The following is a 17,463-nucleotide window of genomic DNA, read 5'->3' on the forward strand; positions in this document are numbered from 1 at the left end:
GCTGTGTTGGCGAACCGGGGACACCATGCGTAAGGTTGAACAGGGCTCTGGAGTTGTATGCTCCCCGTAGCTCGACCAGTGCAGGGAGGTGGAATAACCCGCACTGGGCTGTGTTGGCGAACCGGGGACACCATGCGTAAGGATGAACAGGGCTCTGGAGACGCACAGGAAGCCTGGTGCGTGGTGTTGGCACTGGTGGTACTGGGCTGGAGCGGGGAGGTGGCGCCGGATTTACCGGACCGTGCAGACGTACTGGCTCCCTTGAGCACCGAGCCTGCCCAACCTTACTTGGTTGTATGCTCCCCGTAGCTCGACCAGTGCAGGGAGGTGGAATAACCCGCACTGGGCTGTGTTGGCGAACCGGGGACACCATGCATAAGGTTGGTGCCATGTATGCGGCCCGAGGAGACGCACTGGAGACCAGACGCGTTGAACCGTCTTCATGGCACCTGGCTCAATGCCCAATCTAGCCCTACCAGTGCGGGGAGGTGGAATAACCCGCACCGGGCTATGCACACGTACAGGAGACACCGTGCGCTCTTCCGCATAACACGGTGTCTGCCCGTACTCCCGCTCTCCACGGTAATCACACACCTCAGGGCGAGTACCGTGTATACTACGCCAAACCAACATCTCTCTCTCTTCGCTCTCCTCCAATATCACCAACAACTCATCAAATGTCTCATAATATCCCATCCTTTCACTTTCCTCCAATCTGTCCAATAACTCCTCCACATTCTCCGACTCGTACCTCAATTTAGCCAACTGCTCCTTATGGTAAGCACGGGGAACTGGCTCAAGTCTCCCACTTGACCCAGCCACACTCCCCGTGTGCTCCTCCCAATAAATTTTTGGGGGAGCCTCTCGGGCTTCCAGCCACTCTGCCTTGCTAGCTCCTGCTGCTGCTGCTGCTGTGCCGCTGCTTCCCGTAGCCACGCTGCTTGTTCCGAGTTTGGTGGGTGGTTCTGTAACGGCTTTCTTCCTGGGATGAAGGAGAGGACCATAATGCAGCGCGGCTAGTGTTCAACATTATTTAATAAAGAAGAGACAATAACGTGAACACTATACAAAATAACAAATGTGAAAACCGAGACAGTCCTATCTGGTGCAGAACACAAAGACAGAATTACCCACCAACCAAGGACCAAGCAGCGTGGTAAATGGCAGGAGAAGCAGCAGGAGAGGAGCAGGAGAGGCTGCAGCAGGAGAGGCTGCACTATTTGGAGGAATGGACATGGGAGGACGAATTAGACGGCAAAGGACCCTGGGCAGAGCCAGGGGAATATCGCCGCCCCAAAGAAGAGCTGGAGGCAGCGAAGGCGGAGAGGCGCTATTATGAGAGGCTAGCACGGCAGAGCGGCTGGAGGCCCGAGAGGCAAACCCAAAAATGTATTGTGGGGGGTCACACGGGGAGTGTGGCAGAGTCAGGAGTCAGACCTGAGCCAACTCCCCCTGCTTACCGTAAGGAGCCGGTCAGGGCGGAATTGGAGGTGAGCGACGCAGAGACAGTGAAGGAGTAAATGGGGAAATTGGAGGAAAGAGTTATGAGGGAGGTGCTGGTTTGGTGCATGAGGCACGACATCCGCCCGACTGAATGTGTCAGGGAGTTGATGTCACCGGGGACAGCTCTCCATACTCGTCCTGAGGTGCGTGCTAGCCGTCTGGTTAAGACAGTGCCAGCCTCACGCACGAGGCCTCCTGTGCGCCTCCCTAGCCCTGCACGTCCTCTGCCAGCTCGGCGCTACAGCTCTCCCAGCCGTGCTTCCAGTGGAGAGAGGGGGCGTCGTACCGGGCAGGCACCGTGTTATGCGGTGGAGCGCACGGTGTTCCCGGTGCGTGTGCTTAGCCCGGTGCGCAACATCCCAGCTCCCCACATCTGCCGGGTTAGGATGAAGATCCAGCCAGGGCGGATGGTGCCAGCCCTGCTCTCAAGATCTCCAGTGCGCTTTCACGGTCCGGTCTACCCAGTGCCACCTCCACGCACCAGCCCTCCGGTGGCAGCCCCCCGCACCAGGCTGTCTCTCCGTCTCATCGCTACAGAGCTGTCCGCCTGTCCAGCGCTGCCAGAGCCTTCCTCCTCTCCAGCGCTGCCGGAGTCTCCCGCCTGTCCGGCGCTGCCAGAGCTTCACCCCCTCAGTCCAGAGGCGCCAGAGCCAATCTGTCCAGCGCTGCCAGAGCCTTCCTCCTCTCCAGCGCTGCCGGAGTCTCCCGCCTGTCCGGCGCTGCCAGAGCTTCAGCCCCTCAGTCCAGAGGCGCCAGAGCCAATCTGTCCAGCGCTGCCAGAGCCTTCCTCCTCTCCAGCGCTGCCGGAGTCTCCCGCCTGTCCGGCGCTGCCAGAGCTTCAGCCCCTCAGTCCAGAGGCGCCAGAGCCAATCTGCCTAGATCTGTCTGAGCTGTCTGCCTGCCCAGAGCTGTCTGAGCTGTCTGCCTGTCCAGCGCTGTCTGAGCTGTCTGCCTGTCCAGCGCTGTCTGCCTGTCCACCGCCTGCCCAGCGCCGTCTGAGCCGCCCGTCTGTCCCAAGCCGTCAGAGCCGCCCGTCTGTCCCGAGCCGTCAGAGCCGACCGTCTGTCCCGAGCCGTCAGAGCCGACCGTCTGTCCCGAGCCGTCAGAGCCGCCCGTCTGTCCCGAGCCGTCAGAGTCGCCCGTCTGTCCCGAGCCGTCAGAGCCGCCCGTCTGTCCCGAGCCGTCAGAGCCGCCCGTCTGTCCCGAGCCGTCAGAGCCGCCCGTCTGTCCCGAGCCGTCAGAGCCGCCCGTCTGTCCCGAGCCGTCAGAGCCGCCCGTCTGTCCCGAGCCGTCAGAGCCGCCCGTCTGTCCCGAGCCGCCAGAGCCGTCCGACAGACAGGAGCAGCCGGAGCCGTCAGTCAGACAGGAGCAGCCGGAGCCGTCAGTCAGACAGGAGCAGCCGGAGCCGTCAGTCAGACAGGAGCAGCCGGAGCCGTCAGTCAGACAGGAGCAGCCGGAGCCGTCTTTCAGCCATGACCAACCGGAGCCGTCAGTCAGCCATGACCAACCGGAGCCGTCAGCCAGCCAGGAGCTGCCAGAGTCCGCCAGCCAGGAGCTGCCAGAGTCCGCCAGCCAGGAGCTGCCAGAGTACGCCAGCCAGGAGCTGCCAGAGTCCGCCAGCCAGGAGCTGCCAGAGTCCGCCAGCCAGGAGCAGCCAGAGCCAGCCAGCCAGGATCTGCCCCTCAGTCCGGTGCTGCCCCTCAGTCCGGTGCTGCCCCTTAGTCCAATGTGGTTATTATGGAGGGTGACCGTTAGGAGGAGGCCACGGAAGCGGGTAGTGACTATGGTGGGGGGGGGGGGGGGGGGGGGGGGTGTACTGTCACGCCCTGGCCTTAGTTATCTTTGTTTTCTTTATTATATTAGTTAGGTCAGTGTGTGACATGGGGGATGTTTGTGTGTATTTGTCTCGTCTTGGGTGGTTGTATTGTATAGGGGGTTTTGTAGAGTGTATGGGGTTGTGTTCAGTATAGGTGTTTAGGAAAGTCTATGGTTGCGTGGTTTGGTTCTCAATCAGAGACAGCTGTTTATTGTTGTCTCTGATTGGGAGACATATTTAAGGCAGCCATAGGCATTAGGCTATTGTGGGTAATTGTCTATGCGATGTTGTATGTTTGCACTCAGTGTTATAGCGGTCACGTTCGTTTTGTTATTTTGTATTGTTTGTTAAGTGTTCTTTATTATTAAAAGGAAGAATGTATTCTAATCACGCTGCGCCTTGGTCCTCTCTTTCACCTATAGACGATCGTGACATAAACATTATTCTGGCAGAATAATTATTTACATTCTATTCAGCATTTTACAATTAGTTAATACAATGTTATCAGAATTAAATGAACAATGTATTACATAACAGGGGGAAAAAATGATTAATAAATTATATTTTCATATATATAATACATTCTATATAATATATCTGAATATTTTATCTCAAAGAACAAGTTAAATATTTCAAATTTACAGTTTTATTTGTTTTTAAGATATTTGTTGAATTGAACATTAATTAAGAACTGGAAAGTAATTGAACACAGTTATATGACTATGAATAATAATATTAATGTAGATCGGAAACAGTAATCATGGGACAGATTCAGATCTGTACTTATTCAGAAAGACTTATTTATTAGAGTTGGAGTGTTTAAATTAAGTTAGAACAAATGCAGAACACATGAACTGAGAGTTATTTGAACGTTGATCAACAGAATAAAATATATGAAACATAACGTTTGACAGAAACGTTATAAAACACACATTTTTCCTGGCAATTAGGAGTTCCTTGTAGCCTGGTACAAACTACTGTATTATAGGGAGGCGGCGAACAGTGCGCGCACAAGATCTCTCAGTTTAGCCAAAATGTCTACGTTTCTCCAAACATCAAATTTCTTTTGCTCCAAATTACACATTTTGTGGTGTTTTGGAACTACTCCTGCTGCAGCTGCACCCCAGGATGCCGGTTAACTGGTTGAACTGATTAAATGTAGCCATTCAATCTGAATGGTTAAGTTAATAAGAGTTACGGTTTGTGATAGGGTTAAAACAAAAACATGTCCATGGTTAAGTTAATAAGAGTTACGGTTTGTGATAGGGTTAAAACAAAAACATGTCCATGGTTAAGTTAATAAGAGTTACGGTTTGTGATAGGGTTAAAACAAAAACATGTCCATGGTTAAGTTAATAAGAGTTACGGTTTGTGATAGGGTTAAAACAAAAACATGTCCATGGTTAAGTTAATAAGAGTTACGGTTTGTGATAGGGTTAAAACAAAAACATGTCCATGGTTAAGTTAATAAGAGTTACGGGTTGTGATAGGGTTAAAACAAAAACATGTCCATGGTTAAGTTAATAAGAGTTACGGTTTGTGATAGGGTTAAAACAAAAACATGTCCATGGTTAAGTTTAGGCATTTATTCCAAATCAGGGGTGGATTGGCCATCTGGGAATTCTGGCAAATGCCAGATGGGCTGGACACATTTTTTTGTTGGGTAGGTTGATCCAATGTGCCCGAGAGAAAAATGTGTTCTGAGAAAAATGCGTTCTGATCATATAACATTTCAAAATGTCCCTTTGTCCCTGCCGAAGAGAGTAGGGTCTTTAAGTATAATTATTATTTCTCAACATTTAATATTCATCTCAATAGAAAATATTTCACAACAAAGCTATTTGATATGGCTTCGAGCACATGAAATGCACACAGGCTATTGTAAGGCCTATAGCTCTCATGGGTAGTACCAACCGCAAAGTTTTTTTTTAACATTACATTTATCTTGATGGACGCACGCACACACACACAAACACACACACACACAGTAAATAACTAACGTCCTGAGAACATGTTTTCAATAAGACTTTAAATAGCATTGCTAGCTTAAGTTAACTGTTTTGAACTCCAAGCACATGGAAATTCAGTTGCTTCGGCATTAATCATGCAAACACATTTTTTGTTGTGGCAGTGAGATTCAAACTCATGTTCTTCTGTTTTTTATCCATGGAATTAGTCCACTGCACCATTTTACTTATACAAAGTTGTTAATTTGAGACTATTCAAACAGATCCCATTTCAAAGGAAATAAGCACTTCTACTAAGCTAACATATTGAATTGTTTAAAGAAGGTCAAACCATGGATAATTTAGCTATTTGATTTTGAATTGTAGGACCCCTGTAGGTATCAAAAACAATTGTTTGATAAAATATTCCATTTGACTACTACAGCCCATAGAAAAGCATTGAATAACACAATCATAAATAGCAAAACAGACAGTCGAAAAAACAATCGTAAGGAGTAAGGTTTTAAAGTCTTTTATCTAAAAGATGTAAGAAAGCTCAAGAAATATTTTTAGACATATATCCAACCCCTTTACTTAGCTGGCACAAAATGACTTCCATACTTCCATAATTGTTTGGGGCCAGTACTGGGTTACCGTCAGACGAGTGCACTTGTGGGAGTTGTAGAGCGAAATGGAGAACACCATCAAGTTCGTGAGTCTCCTCTTTCCAGAGAGTCATTAGGGGTTAAAATCCATCCAAAAAAACATTCTGATGATACAGACATTTACGTGAGAAGACCAATTTTCAGGATGTCTCCTGCTATGACAAACAGCGTGTCAGGATATGGCCAGGATTGTTCCGGTTTTGGTCACTAGATGCCCCCATTGGGCTTTTTTGACCCTTTTGTTTTCCCTTATTTCCAGTTATTATTTGCACCTGTGCCTCGTTTCCCTTGTATGTATTTAAACCCTTCGTTTTCCTCAGTTCTTTGCTCTGTGTTTGAATGTTGGCACCCAGCCATGCTGTGAACTGTTGTTACTCCAGTTGGATTCTCTTGAGGTACTCGTTTATTTAGATTTTTCTTTTGAGGTTTTTTCCCTGCTGTACTTACCACTTTTGTGGATTTACCTTGTGACTTGAAGGATTACCTTTTTTCTCTTGGAATTACTTTTGACGTTGTGGATTTATATTTTTGCCTGAAGTACTTTCCTTTTTACTTTATTAAAACACCGTCTCAAGTACTGCTGTGTGCCTCATCTTCTGGGTTCTGCCGACTATTAGGGGCTCAGTGTGCTAAGTGACTGTTTCTCTCACCGGAGACCCGAGTTCGTAACCGGGTCCTGACACAGCGCTGTAGCTCTGCCACTTTCCACTGCAGATGCGGAAGGCTGACAGGCGGATGTGGTGGATTGAGATGCAGCCCATACAAAAAACATATCTCTAGCTTAAACAACGGATTTAATTAGATGAATCGACTCTTACTAAAGAACTCTGAATGACTTTATAAGATTACTCATGATTTGGGTCCTACCAAATCCAGTGCTGGTGCCACCAATAGTAAAAGTTAGTGACACCAGAGGAATATGTTAGTGTGGAGCTCTGTTATAGTAGTTAACACTTAGGACTCTATTTTTAGCTGCCGTTAAGGTGGCGTTAGTGTCAAGCGCACGTTAGTTTGCAATTTCGTCATGTAAAAACTAGCGCACTGGCATTTTCTAGCCCTAACACCAGCTTTGGTTATTTACCTTTCTAACATCAGCAGGCTTGCGCTCAGAGGGAGGGGTTGAAATATTTGAGATGTGTCTTTAAAAACATGATCCAAATTGTTAATTGTGTGCTTTTCGTGCCTGTATACTTCGTATTTAGAAATATGAAACAGTAATGTTTTTCCCCATTTCGTTTTAATTGTTTAAAAACCAAGCATAGCCTCCCCCTCTCAATGAAGGCTGTTTTCCTTTTGTTCTGCCCAATGTGATCAAGTTGGCTAGTCAATATCGTTGATAAAGTGTTTGGTCCGTAAGAACTTGGAAATAAACCTTAACCACCCAAGCTTTATTAAAAGATCAAGTTTGAGAGGAGGAAAACAGTGAGTTGATGTTCCCTTTTTATCTATGTATTGTAGCAAGGCCTACATTATTTTAGGCATGTGTGTAAAAAAAACCTCCATGATGTAGGCTACATGTGTTCATGCCCATCATGAAACAAGAGATTTGAACCTCGGTGAATACCGGTGAACCTCATATTTAGAAGTTATTTTCTTGTATAAATTGTTTGTTTTCTGTTTCATATTTTTAAAACCCAAGCCCTCCATAGGCTACCCTTACTTACGCTAGGCCTACTATAATGAAGGCTGCTACAACAGCAATGTGTCATATCTTTTTTTATCCTGGTGATTTTGTGATATGATTACATTTTACATGTATTTATTGTTGTTGAAACAACAAACATATTGCTTGTTTTTCATTAAATTTGATTAAAACAAAACTTATTAGAAGGATTCACTGTTCTGGTTTTGTAGTGGGCAGTAATTTGTTATATGTGTATATTATAAATACATCACATGCGACTCGTGATAAGACTAAGCAATTAGACTATTCAAATATTTATCTGACTCCATAAAGATTATTTAGCAATATGCAAGGACATCATAGTTGAGTTCCAGTAATAGTCCATTGGGTGGAGAGAGAGAATGAAAAGAAGAGTATCTCACCACAGCAGTTCAGGAACAAATGAAAGAAAGAACAAGGAACCGTAAACCCTTTTAGAAGCATCTGAGTTGTTTGGATTCAAAACCTGAATTGCTGACCAATAGTATTACTGTAAAGTTAACCTCCAATCAGAAGTCAGACCTACATGATGTAACCTCTGCTTCTCAGAAGTGTGACAATGGGTGTTGGCAAGACTAACACAGAGATTGTTCTTATCTGATTCTACATCAGAGAAGTGTTCAAAACCGGACGGCTAGCACTGTAGTCACTGTAGACAATCTTCAGACCAGCAGTTCATGGTCCTAGCAGCATCACTTCAGGTGTGTCTTTTTGGCGCCTTGTGTCTTCTTCTTAAGACATGCAAATGTTCTTAGGTAACACCTTTCTGCAAGCAAGCTAGAAAGGAACTCTCCATTTTTCTTTGTAAAAGCAAAACACATAACTGAAGGTATATCACAGATTAATCAACATTTCAACGAACATACACTTGTCTATTTATCTGATTGGATTGGTCAATAGCAACTTCAAATGTATTTTTTTCTAATCAGTCAAATATACATAAAATATGATCAAAGATCACTATCTCAAAGACAGCATATTTGAGACAAAACTCTCAAACTCTCCTCCCTTTGAGAGAAATGGATGGATAACCAGAATTTTTAAACAATCAAGAACAATTCTTGAAGTCAAATCAAAACAACTTTCAAGCATAAATCTAACAAAGTTTTAGGCCTACTCTATGTGTGAGAATTACAATATAGGTTCAGAATGGTTTCACAACCAATTTGTGACCGGCTCAAATCGGTCTTATGTAGTAAATTTGAAATTGTGTTTTTGTACATTGGATAATAGCAGAGACGCAGAGCTACAAAATGGTATACCATACACTGCATTTGAGGAACAATGGGAAAGTAATTCTGCTTTGAAAGTTGATAAATTTGTAACCTCACCTTTGAGAAAATGGGTTTGAATGTTTTGGTACCGACTGGAGAGCACTTCTTTGTCTGCACCCATTCAGCATTGTTCACACCCTCTTAGGCTTTAGTTAGCTAACAGTACACTTTAAACTGTTTGGGCTGCAGGGGCAGTATTGAGTAGCCAGATAAAAGGTGCCCATTTCAAACGGCCTTGTACTCAATTCTTGCTCGTACAATATGCATATTATTATTACTATTGGATAGAAAACCCTCTCTAGTTTCTAAAACCGTTTGAATTATATCTGTGAGTAAAACAGAACTCATTTGGCACAAACTTCCTGACCAGGAAGTGGAAAGTCTGAAATCGAGGCTCTGTTCTAGTTCCTGCCTGTAAATGGGCATGATACGTATTAGTATACATGCACTTCATACACCTTCCCCTGGATGTCAAGAGGCGGTGAGAGAAGAAATGGAGTGTTTATCTTGGTCTGAAGTGGAATAAAAGCTCTTGGAATGACGTGTCACCCATTTCCTGTTTTCAGGAAGGCCCGAGAAGGAACCTGGATTTGCCTTCTGATAAGCTGCCATTATGGACGACTAATATCTCCGGCTTTGATTTTATTTGATACATGTGACCATATTCGTAAAGTATGTTTTTTCAATATAGTTTCATCAGATTATTGAAAATTTTTCGGTAGTTTTGCCGTGTTCCCGTTCTCTTCCGTTTGTTGACATGGAGAGATTCGTGCCACTTGGCTAGTGTGCTTGCTAAATCGAGAGGGAAAGAGGCCGTTCTAAATCCAAACAACGATTGTTCTTGACAAAAGACCCCTTGTCCAACATTCTGATGAAAGATCAGCAAAAGTAGGAAACATTTTATGATGCTATTTCATATATCTGTCGTACATGTGAACTAGTCGTCGGCGCCCAGCTTTTGGGTACTCTAGCTATACCGAAGCTGTATGTCGTAATAAAGTTATTTTTAGAATTCTAACACGGCGATTTCATTAAGACCTAATGGATCTATCATTTCCTATACAACATGTATTTTTTAGTTATGTTTATGAATAGCTATTTGGTCAGAATATGTGTGTCAGAAAAAGTGTCAGAAAAATATCCGGACGTTGTGGAAAAAAGTAGCTACGTTAGCACAATGTATAACCACTGATTTCAGCTCTAAATATGCACATTTTCGAACAAAACATGAGTGTATGTATAACCTGATGTTATAGGACTGTCACTTGATGAATCTTATCAAGGTTAGTCAAAAATTATATATCTTTTGCTGGTTTGTTACGATCGCTAACTTTTGCTGCTGGTTTATGGCTTGTGTTTCTGGATATTGTGGTAAGCTAATATAACGCTATATATGCATGCTACCTGTGCTGTGAAAAATGTCTGTCCTTTTTTGTATTTGGTGGTGAGCTAACATAAATATACGTGCTGTTTTCGCTGTAAAACATTTAAAAAATCGGACATGTTGGCTGGATTCACAAGATGTGTACCTTTCATTTGCTGTATTGGACTTGTTAATGTGTGAAAGTTAAATATTTCAAAAAAGTATATTTTGAATTTCGCGCCCTGCACTTGAAGTGGCTGTTGTCATATTGTGGCCGGCCTCGGGCTTGCAGCCAGAAGAAGTTAAGTCTTTATTGAAGACTTATCTCTTCAGTAGGTCATATGATTGAGTGTAGTCTGGCCCAGGAGTGTGAAGGTGAACGGAAAGGCTCTGGAGCAACGAACCGCCCTTGCTGTCTCTGCCTGGCCAGTTCCCCTCTCTCCACTGGGATTATCTGCCTCTAACCCTATTACAGGGGCTGAGTCACTGGCTTACTGGTGCTCTTTCATGCCGTCCCTAGGAGGGGTGCGTCACTTGAGTGGGTTGAGTTACTGACGTGATCTCCCTGTCTGGGTTGGTGCCCTGCTATTCCAGTTTAAACTGTTCTGCCTGTGGTTATGGAACCCCTACCTGTCCCAGACCTTCTGTTTTCAACTCTTAATGATCGGCTATGAAAAGCCAACTGACATTTATTCCTGATTATTATTTGACCATGCTTGTCACTTATGAACATTTTGAACATCTTGGCCATGTTCTGTTATAATCTCCACCCGGCACAGCCAGAAGAGGACTGGCCACCCCTCATAGCCTGGTTCCTCTCTAGGTTTCTTCCTAGGTTTTGGCCTTTCTAGGGAGTTTTTCCTAGCACCGTGCTTCTACACCTGCATTGCTTGCTGTTTGGGGTTTTAGGCTGGGTTTCTGTACAGCACTTCGAGATATTAGCTGATGTACGAAGGGCTATATAAAATAAACTTGATTTGATATGATCATGTATGGACGTGTCTCGTGTCGGATGCCATGGTTGCCCTTAGTTTGCTATCATACTCGAATTATACTGATTTCAAAACTCGGTCCTCCAGAAAGTGGAGAGCAACACTTATGCAGTTTTACTACGTGATACATTTGTTTTTAAACTGTGTTAGACAGGATTACCTAGACATACTGACCAGCTCAAATAGACAGAAGCGTGCAATATGGCAGACCAATCCAAACTCATCTCTCGGCATGTCCAGCCTACTCATTATCTCAGCCAATAATGGCTGGTGGGAAGGTTGCTGACTTTTTCTGTGGCTAAACCAACTAGGCTCGTAATTTAACAATTGTATTGGTATTTACAGATGGCATACACATTTGTTATTAACCTGTTGGGGATGGGGGCGCTGTTTAGACTATTTATGCTAATTTGGCTAATTTTTTAAACGGCTTCCCACAAAATCCTTGATCGTACAATATGCATATTATTATTATTATTGGATAGAAAACAGTCTATAGTTTCTATAGGAGTTGAAATTTTGTCTCTAAGTGGAACAGAGCCCATTCTACAGCAATTTCCCTGACATGGAGTCAGATTTGAGAAATGTTGGCCACTCTTCTGAAGTCAGTTAAAAGGGCACTGTCGTTGCTATGACTATACGGACACTTCTTACGTCTTCCCCTGGATGCCTTTACGTGATGACGATTCCAACGGGGTCGATTGCGCGTTCACAGGCCCTACAAATGAAAAAACCCTGAAGCTAGTCATTCTTTGGGAGCTGCGTCATGAGCCTAGAGGACACCGGCGCGCACCTGTTCCAAGCGTTAGTTTAGCCTGTTATATTTCTCCGGTCATCTTTTCACTCGTTATAGGAGTTAAAAACATCATAAGGTAGTTAATTTAAAGCGTTTTATAGCAATTTATATCCGTTTAGTGCGATTTTGGGACATTTATTTTTGCAACGATGTGAAAAGTTGGGCACGCTTTTCAGTTCATCCCGAACGCAGTTGACATTTCCACATGGCAAGAGGACAGCTTTCCACCAAAAGACGATTTCTCCCAAGAAAGGATCCTTTGCCCAAGATACTGATGGAAGAACAGCTCAAGGTAGGACATTTTTATTATGATAAATCGTGTTTCTGTCGAAACATTTTAGTGGCTTAGGACGCCATGTTTTTTGACGTAGCTTCGCTTGGCGCAAACTGTATTGAAAAGTAAGGATAAATTAAAAAATGTAATAACGCAATTGTATTAAGAATTAAATTGTCTATCAATCCCTGTCCACCCTATATTTTTTAGTCACGTTTATGAGTATTTATGTATAAGAGTAGATCACTGTCTAAGTGGCGCAAGGACTTTTTCTTTACCAGCTTGTCTACATTTCACATTGTCTAACCATGATTTTGGTGGCTAAATATAAACATTTTCGATCAAACTGTATATGCATGTTGTAATGTGATGTTACAGGAGTGTCATCGGAAGAATTCTGAGAAGGTTAGTGAAAAAATTAATATCTTTTGGCGATGTTGACTTTTATCGCTCACTTTGGCTAGAATCAATGCTGGGCTGCTAATTGCTATGTGCTAAGCTAATATAACGATTTATTGTGTTTTCGCTGTAAGACACTTAGAAAATCTGAAATATTGTCTGTATTCACAGGATCTGTGTCTTTCGATTCGTGTATGCTGTGTATTTTTACGAAATGTTTGATGATTAGTAGTTAGGTAAACACGTTGCAATAGTTGAGGAACACTGTACTGTACTGCCTCTGTTATGTGTCAGCACTACTGCCTGTGTATGAATAGGGTGTGTAAGGTCATGGTGTAGGCTATGTGTGGGTATGAGTTGTGTATGGCTGGTGCCCACCGGTAGGGTGATGAGAGAGTGAGTTGGCTGGAAACACGCAGTGAGGTGGGCTGGTGTGGATACAGCACCAGGGCCAAATTCTTGTCCCAGTTAAGGTTTGTGATAGGGTTAAAAAATCTTGCTCCTATCACTGGGATTGAACACTTGACCCTTGGAGTTTACACCAAGGCTGACTGCTCTGTCACCCCAGTCCACAACAACCTTGCAAAACCCAAGCCTACTTGATGGTAATAGCGCTCACTGTTGCCCCTAGTGGCCAGTTTTGAAGGCATATCCCGATGTCCTGGGTACCTGGACCAATGTTGGAGTTCGAAGTGGATCTTGAGTGACCTGGCTGGTGCGTGAGCGAGCATGCATTTGCACTGTAGCAGCCACTAGCGTGAGTGGGTCAGGGGGTTGCGTGATCAGCAGTGGTGAGACTTCAGACTAGATAACACACGCTGCATCACCAACTGAAAGCAGGAACTTGAAACTAGTGGGAACAATTATTTGTAGTAGTCTAAACTGTATGGTCTCATTTTAGTGGAGTAACGTACAACTAAAGATGTAGGATCTTAATTTTAGCCAGTTTGCTACCGCAGGTAAATATGAATTATTATGTGGATTAGAATTAATGGCCATTTTTTATGAGGGTTGAAATATTTTTCGTAAGGGAAAATCAAGTCTGAAATCTAAAAGTGGAAATTACAGTAGAAATACGGTACAAGTTTCAAATGTCCTGCAGGAAAGTTCTCCCGCAACAGGGTGACCAAATTAAGATCCTACATCTGTATACACATTTGTCTCTTATGTTTTTGTAATCATTGCTAGCTTCTAGAGAGGGATATGAATGGAAAGAGTGAGGAGGAAAGAAATGGCCCTGAAACATTCCTCTTCATCCGTTGTCTCACCTTCATCCGTTGTCTCACAGCCTATCACTGAACTCCTCTCTCCGTTCTTCACTGTGCTAAACTGAGGATAAACTGCCATCCTCCCTTTTCCCCATCATCCCTCTGTCCTGTGTGTTTACTTCTCTCTTTTCTGGGATAAATAATGAGATCTCTCCCCCTCCCTTTCCTCTCTCTTTCCATCACTCTTTCGTGGGTGTGACAGTCACGCCAAGGCTGACTCTGCTCTGAGTCTCAGGACCCATGACAAGGACAGAGACCCATCATGTCACACACACACGGACGAACGCACGCACACACGCACACACACCCAGATATACACACACACTGGGTCAAACTGGCACGTTCACACCCATGCACACAAACACACCAGAGGATGAGTGACACGAGCTTAACAAGTGAAAACAAATGGATGCTGTCACGAGATCGCAGGATGGAGGACAGGAAGAAGGACATAAACAAACCCTAATATTTCTCACAGGGTTATGGATGGTATTGTTTTGCCTAGCATCTGTTGTTGTCTAGGTGCCCCTCAGAAACACAGTGATTCATCTCTCAGTTGTATCATGAACACAAGACTGTCTGAAAAATAACACCAAGAAAGATCCCACACACAGGATTTGACCATCAGCATGGTCTATTCTACAGAGGACTCAGAGGGAAACACTACTGTGAATTTGAGGCATGATTATTGTCACTGCATGTTGTTCCTGTGTCATTTTGTCACTGAACACATCAATCAACTTCTCTGTAATCTTCTAACCCTGGACTACTGCCCAGCGTAACTGGTTTTTCAGGCTTTTTCCAAGATAACACTTTGTTAAGGAAATACTGTATTTAGATGGCATGCGACAGATACACACATATCCAATCTCTCTCATGCAGATACACACTCATATACTAGCTCATGCATATCCAAGCAACTTGAAAATCTCAGCATGTGCGCAAACACCCACATAGGCTCACATCAGCACACACACAGAGAGCATCCCCGTAAGGTCTTGCCTATGACTCACATCACCTTGCCAGGATAAACATTCTAACAGATAGGAAGTTCAGATGGGGTTCGATGGCATGGGTGTGTGTTTGTATGTATGTATGTATATATGTGCATCGTAATTCAGCTAAGCTCCACACATGATGAAATTATGAAATGAATCCTGGCTGAAGGCATGAGACACAAATAATTCACACCTGTCCTTGCGAATATAAGTGTGAGTGCCAGTGTGTATTCCCCTGCTGTCAGTTTCATACCTTCACACACATACATGCGCACACAGACACACACACAGATTCACACTCCTGCCTTACCTTCATTGTTGTTGTTGTTGTTGTTTCCAGCGGTGCCCAGAGTCTGTAGTGATATAGTCCATAGAAACAGTGCTATGAGCCCTGGGTCTGAAGACATGGTGCTTACACACACACACAAACACACACACACACACACTCACGCACTACCGATCTCCCTCTCTCTTCCTCTCTCTCACTCCCTCACTCTTACTCTCCCTCAGACTCTTGCTGCCTCTCTCTGTGTCCCAGTGTTGAAGCGGAGCCCGAGCCAGCGCTGAGGGTGCATCTGTGAGTGAGTGAGAGAGAGTGGGTCTGAGGGGCTGAGGGCTGGGATAGAGTTAGAGACTGCCTCTGTGCCTCTCAGCCTCTCTGTCTGCTCTCACGCATACATACACACTCAGGGGAGGGACCAGACTGTCACTCCAACTCTCAGTAACCAATTAGAGGGCAGGATTCTGACGGTCCACTAACCAAATACTCTCACGATACCTCACCTTTACCTATCCTACCTTAGAGACTCTTTCTCTCAATCTCTAACGTGTTCACTATCTCTGACGCGCCCACTCTCTTTCTTTTCTCTCACTCTTGCATGCACTTTCGACTGTTCTCTGCCTCTCTCTCGCTCTTTCACTCTCTACATCTCGATCTCTCCTCTTTTACTCTCCCTCCCAACTCTGTCGCCTCCCTCTCTGCCTTGCTTGCTCTTACTCCTCATTCCCTCACTCATCACTCACTCACTCTCTCAACTCTTTCACCTCTCCCCCTCTTTCTTTTTTGTACTCTTCTACAAATTCTTTAAGAAACACTTGCAACTAATTATCATAATATTTTCTGTCCTTTTTACATACAAATGTCCTAGTCTTGTGTCTGTTCTTGGATATCAAGAAAACTCCACAACATAGAACATATTCCACCAGCTTTTCTTCTTTTAGAAAAAGGTTCCCTATTGATATTAACGGAAATCAATTCAATGTATTTCTTTCAACACTGTTTAGATTGAGACAGTGGAATATAGGAGAATGCTCAACTGAAGGTCATCAATAATTAGAGGTGTGTGTGTGCACCTTTGCGTGTGCGTCCATCTGTGTGTGTGTGTGTGTGTGTGTGTGTGTGTGTGTGTGTGTGTAAGCTTTTTGTTGCTACATACAGCCAAATCCTAAATGTTCCCTGTGGCGAATTTCTGATTCAGTTAGTCAGAAGTCCTGGTGGGAGTGTGAGTGTGTGAGTGTGTGGGAGTGTTAGATTCAAGGACAATGATCAGATATTGATCCTTCTGACAAAGGGAAACTTCACTTGGCAATGACATTATTACTGAAGGATGTGTGAGTGCGTGCGCATACGGGCCTGCGTGTGAATCAAGGACAATTATCATCTATGGATCCTACTGATGCAGAGAAACTTGGCATCAAACTGTAACTTGTCTGATTGCAGAATGAGTACTGTGTTTTCCCTGTAGCTAAAGGCTGACTGGATCAAGTGTTTTGGCTGTCTTCCCATCAATCACAGCAAAGTTTTCTGTTTTAGCCCCCACTATCGAATGGCCACCAACTGTGTTTGTGTGTGGTCATGTTTAACTGTTCTTGTGGAGTTAGGATTTTGGGTTAAGGTAGAGTTAGGGTTAGGGTTAGAGTAAAAGTATGGGTTAGGATTAGCTTTAGGGTTAGGGTTAGAGGTTAGGGAAAATAGAATTTGGAATGGGTCTGAATTGTGTGCCCCCACAAGGTTAGCTGTAGAAGACGGTGTGTGTGTGTGTGTGTGTGTGTGTGTGTGTGTGTGTGTGTGTGTGTGTGTGTGTGTGTGTGTGTGTGTGTGTGTGTGTGTGTGTGTGTGTGTGTGTGTGTGTGTGCAGCTGGCCTTGTGAACAGGGAGACTGAGTGAAGGATGGAGGGATGGAGAGAGGGAGGGATGGAGGAGATGAGTGTCACGGCCAAATGCGGGCAGTGGTGAGCCTACCAAACCCTTCCCCAGGCAAAGGGACACGGGGGGCTACAATGGTTCCCCCTCATCATGTGTAGTGTGCCTCGTGCCTACGTGCAGCGGCTTAATACAGGAGGGGAAGACACTTACAAATATAAAAACACACACACAGTAAGGGTGGCAGGTAGCCTATCAGTTAGAGCGTTGGGCCAGTACCCGAAAAGTCGCTAATTCTAATCCCTGAGATGACAAGGTGAAAAATCTGTTGATGTGCCCTTGAGCGAGGCACTTAACCTTAAT

At 44.5% G+C, this 17,463-nt stretch overlaps 1 protein-coding gene across 2 annotated transcripts in view; it reads right to left on the minus strand.

The window, feature by feature from the left end:
* LOC129815584 (ephrin type-A receptor 8-like) overlaps window positions 1-15,879 on the minus strand; it is a 196,061-nt gene extending 180,182 nt beyond the window's left edge. For both annotated transcript variants that reach the window (XM_055869530.1, XM_055869529.1), the window contains exon 1: window positions 15,268-15,879. In XM_055869530.1, coding sequence (XP_055725505.1) covers window positions 15,268-15,364 — 97 coding nt within the window. In that variant the 5' untranslated portion in view covers window positions 15,365-15,879. The remainder of the gene's footprint in view (window positions 1-15,267) is intronic.
* Between the last annotated feature and the right edge of the window lie 1,584 nt (window positions 15,880-17,463).

The sequence above is a fragment of the Salvelinus fontinalis genome, chromosome 18 (assembly GCF_029448725.1).
Source record: "Salvelinus fontinalis isolate EN_2023a chromosome 18, ASM2944872v1, whole genome shotgun sequence".
Lineage (NCBI taxonomy): Eukaryota > Metazoa > Chordata > Actinopteri > Salmoniformes > Salmonidae > Salvelinus > Salvelinus fontinalis.